Source organism: Lacerta agilis, chromosome 3 (assembly GCF_009819535.1).
Source record: "Lacerta agilis isolate rLacAgi1 chromosome 3, rLacAgi1.pri, whole genome shotgun sequence".
NCBI lineage: Eukaryota > Metazoa > Chordata > Lepidosauria > Squamata > Lacertidae > Lacerta > Lacerta agilis.
Window position 1 is genome coordinate 32,689,958 of NC_046314.1, and position 9,768 is coordinate 32,699,725.

General features: G+C 40.6%; 1 protein-coding gene across 1 annotated transcript; it reads right to left on the minus strand.

Moving 5' to 3' along the window:
• Positions 1 to 3,926: 3,926 nt before the first annotated feature.
• On the minus strand, positions 3,927 to 9,534 carry LOC117044558 (protein eyes shut homolog). The gene is made up of 3 exons (XM_033145376.1): positions 8,718 to 9,534; positions 6,071 to 6,184; positions 3,927 to 4,060 (listed from the first exon to the last, which is right to left on the minus strand). Exons 1-3 carry the CDS (start codon positions 9,469 to 9,471, stop codon positions 3,927 to 3,929), a joined length of 1,002 nt encoding a protein of 333 aa, XP_033001267.1. The 5' UTR covers positions 9,472 to 9,534.
• Between the last annotated feature and the right edge of the window lie 234 nt (positions 9,535 to 9,768).

The following is a 9,768-nucleotide window of genomic DNA, read 5'->3' on the forward strand; positions in this document are numbered from 1 at the left end:
GTAAATTGTCATGTGAATGCAGCCTTACTTTGCACCCTTCCCTCGGCTCCCTTGCCTTTGGATTGCCCCTTATCTTCTCTACACCCTGTGTCTTCAGTCCAGTCCTCAGTCTGTGCTGTGTGAAGTTGTAACATTAGCCAAATAGACAACTGTTCCATCCCTCACAGAAGTTGGACTACAAACTGATTTCTTCCATGGGCAACTAGGCATTCTGAGCCACCACACCAGCTCAGCCAATCAGTGTTTTTCAGTACCATAAACACAATACTATGTTGATTTGCAATTGACTGACCTTGTGTTCAGAAAATCAAAGGGAAGAGTGCCTTGATGCAATACGTAATTAACTTACAACATTCACTGCCAGAGGTGTGTGTGTTTATTTATGAAATGTATTTATATACTACCCGCTCATAAAATATAAGCACAGAGTACAGCAATATAAAAAACACAGCCATTAAAAGCAGTACTGAACCATAATTAAAATGATGGACAACTCAAGAAAAATGTAAGCAATTCTATAGTCCTGTCAGCATAAAGAGTTAAAAAAGAAGAAGAAGCATGCCAAATCTCCACTGGAAGAGTGTTCCACAGCATGAGAGCAGAGACACTAAATGCTTGACTTCTAGTTGAGGTTAGTCAGGCCTCTGTAACATGGGAACACAAATAGCAGTTGAAATAATAATAAAAAAATAATCCTTCCAGTAGCACCTTAAAGACCAATTAAGTTTGTTCTTGGTATGAGCTTTCGTGTGCATGCACACTTCTTCAGATACACTGAAACAGAAGTCACCAGACTCTTATATATAGTGAGAGGGTGGTGTGTTGGAAATAGGTCATTGGCTGATAGGTGAGGTAAACCTGTTGATGACTGTTAACGACTGCAATTGGCCTTGCAGAAAAAGCAAGGTGTGAGATGGCTAAAAAATAGCTTTGTCATGTATACAGTAATGAGATAAGAATCCAATGTCTCTATTCAGACCAGGTCTCACCATGGTTTTAAGTCTGAAGAAGAATGTTGAAACAAAGAATGTGCAGAAAGCCACTATATAAAAGAGAAATGCAGAATGAAGAGAGAATAAGCATTGTTTGCTACTTTCGCAGTTCTGCAAAAAAGCGGAGCTGTTAGATTGGTGATCTCACCTCGTAGTGGTGAAGGGAACATCGTGTGCAAATCATCTGTGAACTGTGCTGAGTTTCGGTAATTTGCTGCCAGCATGGCATGTTGCTTTGGGGATTGAGGAGGCGGAAAGGGAATAATCCCTTATCGCAACAATCTATAAATTGACTCAGCACAGTCACGGCGATCAATCAGAAGTATGCTTTTCATTTACACTTCACAGGCATTAGTGCTGGCCCTATAAAAATGTGAATGTAAACTTTTGCCATTTTAATCGCTTTTCTATCACGATGCTATAATCAAGTCCTAAAAATCCAATCAGAGTGCTCTTGCAATAAGGTTCTGCAATTGTGATCTCTCCCCCCCCCCCAAGCTCCTACCACTGGCATTCAAAACAACCTCGAATTGAGGAAAAACACTGATTGTGAGGAAGAAAGCTTTTATTTGCACACAAATGTCTTGGCAATCAAAGAGGTAGGAGGTACGGAAAAATAAATCACTGTACGGCAAAATTAGTTTGATGTGAAATTTCAGCTTGTTGCAATTCTGGTAATATATATTCTGGTAATATATATTCTGCTACTATTACATCAAGCTGTAATTTACTTCCTTTTTCATTTCCTTCATCTTGCCACTACAGTGTAAGTATAAATGGGAATGCAAGCACAATATTATGTTTATGTTCTTTCTTCTTAGACTACCAGCTTCTTAAAAAGGTCCCTGTAGTAACCTACAACATTTAGAACTGGGGTAATTATTTATATTTACAACGTGCTCTATACTTGAAGGATCAAAGCGGATAAGATCATTTCCAAGGGAAAAATATATATAAAAATGGAAATACGCAGCTAAATTACCAGATATCCACAACCATTAATATACAGACATCATAATGGTCAGGTATCCAATTCCCTTATTTTAAAAGAAATTGTGACGTGAATGTAACAACTGGGGCAACCTTATCCTATGTAGATCCAGGTAATCTTCTAATTTGTACATGTCTTGTAGAAGTAATATACCCTATTCCTTTTTCTGCCAACACCCCCCGCCCACCCGCTGCCACCCCTTGCATATCATAGTCAGATCTACCATGTAGTAATTCTAGCATAAGAAAAGGGGCAATAATTGTTTGTAGGGGTTATTTGAAAAGTCTGAAACTAGGACGTGATCACATCAAGCAAATTATCCCAATGTGGTGACTCTGAAATTATTATGAGCCAAGAGCAAACTCTTTTAATGGTCAGGCTTGGCTTATAATAGGTTTGGTCATCTTTGAACCACACCTCACATTGCCCCTTTCCTTACTTCTAAGTAAAATTCCGTAAGCCTGGATCCAAAGGTGTCCTCTTGCATGCAAAAGGGACTTTCTGTTGACACCATGGCTGCTTTACACATTGTACAAGAAAATTGAAACTAAATCAAAATATGTGCTCTGGCCCTTCCCAGCACTTGCATGTGGTCTTCAGAAGGTTTCGCAGAGGGAAATGTGGCCCTTGGGCTGAAAAATGTTCCCCACCTCTGCACTAGAACCAGGGCTGGCCCACCCATGAGGCAGACTGAGACAGCTACCTTGGGTGGCAGAATCCCAAGGGTTGGCAGCTCTGTAGGCGCCCCATCTCTGCCACCACTGGAGAATAATCAGTGGTGGTGGCAGTGACTTCTGGAGAGTTCTCACAAGATTTCACCGCTGTCACCACTTCTCTTTACTTCTCCGGAGCTAATCCCAGTAAGCAGGGCTTTGGCGGGGAGGAGGGGCAGGGATGGCACCTTCCTGTTTCACCTCAGGTGGTGAAATGGGATGGACCACTCATTACTAGAACATGGATGGATAAGAACTGCTATAGATCTATTAAAGGTTTGCATTTAGATCTATTAAAGGAACTGCTATTAAAGGTTTGCAAGAACTCTTGTACAAGGATTTGCGATACAGTGCTGGTGATTATTTTCATTCCACTCACAGTTCTTTGGATCTAGCCAGCAAGGTCTACCATCTATTCTGGCGATTCAATAACTGTAGAACAGAAATATTTCTCGGTGTTAGAATAAATGACTACTGGCAAATGAAAATGATAGACTTTATGGAACTTGCTGAACTGACAGCGAGACTGTGTGATCAGAGGGAGGAAACAGTGCAGGAAGATTGGAAAAAAGTAATATTTATTTGAAAAAAATATTGTAATGTGTAAATTTTTGAAATCCTAGGGAAGTAACTATAGGTTTCTGGTATAAAATTGGGTATAAATGATTTAAATAAATGATCTAGGGAATCTACAATGGATAATGAACTAATAAGCAATTGAATAAGATAATGGATATTTGGTTAATCTATGAAACTGTTAAAGAAGGAAATGAAACCCAGAAAGGAAGTCGCCCCAAGATGTTAAAGAAAAAATGTGAGGATTATATAAGAGTGGTTTGTGTTATGTCTGTTTTTGTTTTATATGTTTTGTATCTTATAAAATGAATAAAAATATTTAAAAAAGAATAAATGACTACTGTACCTTGTAGCTGATCAATTTAGAACATTCTTTGTCACAAGGTGGAGTTCAACAGCAGCAGCATTTAGACATCGATTCGTTTGCACATAAGTATTGGGTTGTATTGATTTAAATTTGACTGAAAAATAGCACACTTTTAATGCTGGAGCTCCAGCCACCATCTTTCTCGGTGGTAAAGGGGTGTCCTCACACACAGCTGTGCATGGCAATATGATAGGCGGAGTGCCCAAGCACACATAGTCAGCCAAGCATACATACGTAGACTGCTCCTGCCTGCTCCTTCTTTCTGTCATTGCACTTGCCCCCCCTCCCTATTTGTCAGGAGTGCGTGCAGGAGCCAGGCCCTGTGACCAGCAGGTCTTCACAGGACTGGGGCCCTCTTCAGCTTGTTCTGGAGAGGCAGGGTGCAGCCACACAGGTGAGACCGCTTGGTAACTCGCTGCACCTGGTGGCAAGAGCCAGCAGGGGATATAAGGCCAGCATTTCCCCTCGGCTCTTTGCCATAGCAACACATTCCCTGCCTCACTGTATGCCTCCTTGCTTCTTGACCGTGACTTCATGCCTCTTGTTTCTTAACCCTCAGACTGTGACTTCGTACCTCATGCTTCTTGACCCTCGGACTGTGACTTCGTACCTCTTGCTTCTCAACCCTCGGACCCCTGCTCTTCAGACTTTTGTTCCTGCCATCTTGCAGCCGGTCCTGACGTTCCTTGCTGGGACTTTGTTCACTAACAGCCCAGACCGTGACACTTTTTCCATACTGTGACTAAGGTGCTGCTTTGAGGGCAAACAGGAATAGTTGGCCAGCTGCCTATCTAGTCATTCAGGCTGGGCTTTTCACCTACTTCTTACCATGTTAGGTGATACAGCAGTTGTCTAATAGCTTAATTGGTTTAATTGGCCACTTTGGCATGATCCAAGTCATGATCCACCAAGACTGGAAATGGAAACAGTAGGTCAGCTTGGTGACCTCTTAGGCACCTTTGGGCATGGTGGGCAAGTCCTGGGGCCTGCAGGCCAGGGTTTCAGGGTCTGAAAGCAGGATATGATCTGCCTTTAGGTCCAATGTACCTCATCCGCCTAGGATTTTGGGAGCCTGGATGGTGGTGATGTGGGACGGCCTTATATTTATGAGTTCCCACACCAACACTTCTCATTAGTATGCTTTAATGTCTTAATATAAAAAGTAGTCCTTAGTTTATCCCAACTCCATTTGTCTGTGTATTTATTCCAACCCTTGGCCACAATCACAACTTTCTTTTTTATATGGCCAATTTAGCATGACTTATTTTTAATCAATTCAATGTGGCGAATATTTTTTCATGCCTAGAAGGGAACCTGTTAGCTTTTGAGGCTTTTCTCTTAAATTTTAAATGCAAGATGTCACAAATGGGGGCAATTCTCTGACTCTCAAACCACTGGAGATACGCTTTAATCATCTGGGTAAAGTATTGGATTGGCAGTCTGTAAATCGGTTATTGAATCCTACTGAAGCCTGAGGCAAATCACAAACAGTAGATCAATTTTCCTTAGTGTGAAAGAGCCCAGTTGAGCAATTCAGCCGTATATCCTTGCTGCACCTCATCAGAAATTAACATGAAGCTTGAGCAGAACACTTAATGTGTTGACAAAATGTACAGTTTATGCCACAAAAAGTTTTGTTTAAATTAAGGTCAAAAACAAAGAAAAAAACACAAAGTTGTTTTGAGTCTAGCAGTGTGCTGAAACCCCCTTACCAATTTGAGGAAATTCTTATTTTCTTGCTTCCCTGCCGCAGCCTCTTTTCCAAGGGGGGGGGGATGTAAAAAAGTATTCATCTGTTTCCCCCCTCTTTTTATTAACTTAATAAATACTTGGGTTGTATTTAAAATAAACCATCTTTATGCTGATCTCCTGTTCTAAGCAACTAGGCATGGATGAACCCATTATGGTAAGGTTATGTCCTGTTCCCTTTTCTGTATCAGGATAGGACTAAGTCCATCCATTGCATCTCCATTCCTTTAAAATCCACACAGAAATACAAATGTAGAACAACAAACAAACAAAAACTCCAAGGCTTCAATGCCCACTTCCCATTTCCTCCCATTTATAATGCTCCAGAATAAGTCATCCAGCTGCTCAAAGACTGAAGAAGAAGATTGGGTGGGTCTTGCTTCTGCACACTTTGAATAGGATAAAGCAAGGCCTCCTAGGAATGGTTGCCCCATAGCAGCTATAGCACTGGCATCCTCAGACCATCTTGCAATCAGCAGGACTGCGTATTTCAAAGCAGCCTAAAACAGACTCATGATCTGATCCGAGTCATGATCCACCAAGACTGGATCAGGAAACATGAAGAGAAAGAAAATGTAGAAATCAGTTTTATTTTGCCCCGCATGACTTTCAATGGCTAACCTGTAATGGCTAATGGCTAAACATGTAACTTTTTGTGTAAACCTGTAAATCTGTTCCTTACCTGCAGCATATTTATTGCACTGGCATCTGTAAGTATTCGAAGAAACCCTGTGGCAACTGCCACTGTAGCAACTCTGTGGGTGGCACTCGCCAATGATTTCTGAACAGTTCTTTCCTTATGAAAACAAAGAAGGAAAATAGAGAAATGAATAGAAGAATCGCCTTCCCCCAAAAAGATGCTTTGTCCAGAATATAATTAGTAATCCTTCAACTAAACAGTATCCAAAGCAGCATGGTTTCTGAGCCCTCCATGGTTGTTTCCACACCATTCTTCCCAAATGTAAATTAAGTATATCCTGATTATCACTGCTTAACGGCATGTTTATGCCATCTCCCAAATCAAATCTCGAGGTGGTGTAGAACAATATTGCAATACATATCAAAGTACTAAAATACAGAAAGAGTGGAAATATTAAGGCAGAGTTAACATCATAATGTCCTGAGATCAAGTACCAGCAAAGGCCCGGGAGAAAAAATTGCCTAAATATCATTAATGTGGGTGCTTGCTTAAACTCATGGGGAAGATGATTCCATTCTGTGGCTGCCTCAGCATAAAAGTCCTTTCCTCCAGTAGCCTCTAACCATACTTCCATAAGCTGTGGCATTACCAGGAGGGCCTCAACAGTTGAACATTGTGGGACTGGCCATGGAAAAGAAGTTGCAGCCATGCCACTGCTCCAGAAAAGATACAAATAATCAAATCCGAATAAACCTGAAGAAAGGTTTTGTAGCGAAACACCACATATAAAATCAAACTTTCTGTTACCACATGCTTGGAAGTGATCAATAGGAAACGGTTTCCACTACCATTATGCCATGTTCGTGAGCAACTCATAGGCATATAAAATACTTCCAAAGACTACTTTTGGAAACAGAAAGCGGGTAGATTCTGGAAGTCAGTTCTTAGATTTTTATAGCAAACAGTTCAAGCCTAAACATGTCTACTCTGACTCAAGCGTCACTAAATTCAATAGGACAATCCCAAGTCAGCATGCTTGTTAGGAGTAGCTAACATGGTGCCTTCCATGTGTTGTTGGACTCTAACTCTCATCAGCCCCAGATAGCATGACCAAGGGTCCAACAACATTCAGGGGGTGATAAATTCCTCATCCCTGTTTACAAGATGCTTATAAGGTAAATGCTCTAAATCTAGCAGGAAACAACCTTCAAATATTTAAATATAAGGCACCTTCTAATATTTATTTTTCAGCATGATTTAACAGCTGACTGGAAATGCAGACAGTTTTAGGATGAATTCTGCTTAAACATGCTGCTTACTGGAAATTACCGATCATAAATTGCTTGTGCTTTTACAGCATATGGGACTAAATACCGTATAATTATGCTTGTCATTTGAATTGTTGCTATACTGTTATTCACACTTGAGCAATTACTGCTTTTTTTAAAAAAACAACAAAAAAATAAAACTATGAGAACCATTGTTCTCTTGCTTACACCTGTGAGCTACAACCCAAAATCTAATGTTTTAATCTCACTGCCTTCTTTTCTTCCCACGAAGGTTGTTCAGGTTTTGCCTATAATGCTACTACAGTCTATTAAATTGCTCTCATTGTGCCTGACTCAGCTGGTTCCTAAAATTTTCAGCACTGCTCTTACTGAAGTGATTGAGAATCCTTCTTTGGGCTTTTAAATGAAGCTGGGTCAAGCTCAATTTTTAGACTGAGTTCATTTGGAACAGGCACTGAAAGAATCCATACTGTGCCTGCCTACATGTTTTCAATTCATTCTAAAAGAAATCCTGTGTCACTTTTCTGAGGAGATTGCATTTGGTTCTAATTATACTACAGTTATTTATAAAGGATGCTCTATTATCCTCAAGATAGCAACTAAAATTCTTAACACCTTTGAATGTTTGGAATTAGTGACAGGAGAAATGATCTCAGGTTCTTTTTGTTGTTGCTACTGTTAATAATCTTCATGCAAATTTCAGGACACTTTCACATGTTACCATGAAGATATCTTACTTATTTTTACAATGGTCTAGAGGTAAAGACCAAACCATGGTTGGAGCCTTGTGCTCATGAATGGACTCATAAATGGTCAAAGCATGGTCTGGCATTGTACTTGAACAAGCCCATTGTGTCTACATTCCTCTTATTTTGTTTATTTTTTGCTAAAAGTAGCCACTCACCACTTATTGTTCATTAATCCATTGCTATAGTATATTTTAATAGGAAACATTCTTTTTATTTATTTCCAAAACAACTACGCTTCTCACAGTTTGATTTTTATGTGCATGATAGATAGATAGACAGACAGACAGATAGATGATAGATAGATGAAGCATAGATTGCAAAATGGATTGGAAACATACCATGAGAGAAGGGGTTCTTAACCCTTTGTGCCCACTTGAGTCCTGGTCAGAATTCCCCCACCCTCATGGTTCTTGTTCACAATGAAAGGAAGTCTCTCTTTGTTATCTACAGGAGCTTTTTCCATTCTAAATAGCCAGGGAGGGGAATTCTGATTAGGACCATGACAAGAACAAAAAGTTAGAGCCCTCTTCCCTGCACCAGGGCCCCAATTTATGTGACCTACCTAAAAAGAAAGAAAAAAATATTTCATGCAAGACCAAGTCACATGACAAAATCATGCCTAGTTAAGTCCTGAAACACATTAGTTCTTACCTGCAAACAATGGGGGGCATATACATTCATAGGACTCTGTGTCAAGTTCTCCTTTCACTCCCTTTCTAACGCAGGAAGCATTGTTGTAGCAGGGCTTACTGGAGCACACATCAAATTCTTGGCAGAATTGTCCCGAATACAGCTGGTTACAGTGGCAATTGTAAGCTTCCTCCCAGATGTGACTTAGACATTTGCCCCGCCCAGAGCAAAAGGGTGCACTTCGAGACTGCTGGCAAAGATGTGGTTTCACTGTCACATTCAGCCTCAGCCCTAAATTGCATAGAAGTGGTCCTCGGCTTGGGACTTCAGTGAAATAATGTGTTCCAACTCCAAGCCATTGCGGGTCGATCTGGTGCATCCCACTTAACCTGCAACCAAAAATCATCTGCAGCTGAGGGATATCAGTTTGTTGAGGACACCTGATGAATTCCTCCAAGGAAACATTTGCCAAGTTCATGCCATGCGACTGAAAAGAGGGCTCAGAGGAAACAAATAGTGCGTCTCCCACCTGAAGCTGTAGAGGACAAAGCTGAGGATGACTCAAAGCTGAATGTTCTACAGCATTCACATCAATATTCCAGCAATCTGTGTAGAAGTTGGAACAGATGTTTTGGGTCAGGGACCACTTCACTATATGTACTGTTGGCTGCTGTTTCCATTCTGAAGTTGAAGACCTTTTGCAGACAGTCAGCCCATCAACAATGCAACCTTGAAAGACATAAACCATCACAACAATGATTGACTTTAGTTTCATTGTTTGTTAGGAGAAAAGATGGACGGACTTCATTACAACTGTGCTTCTTGAAGACAGGATTGATCCTTTCAAATGCTGCACGGTTAGAGGCCTTTCATATACGTTCCACTATTATCTGTGAAATGATAAAGATATGCATGCATGAACAATGTGATATTTTTGGATAAAATATTGGCACTGAGACCACAGTGCTAAGATCAAACATCATCAACAACAAAGCAGGGAAGAGTATGCCTCCCTTCCACCTGCACAGCTATTACAGTGGTACCTCGGGTTAAGAACTTAATTTGTTCTGGA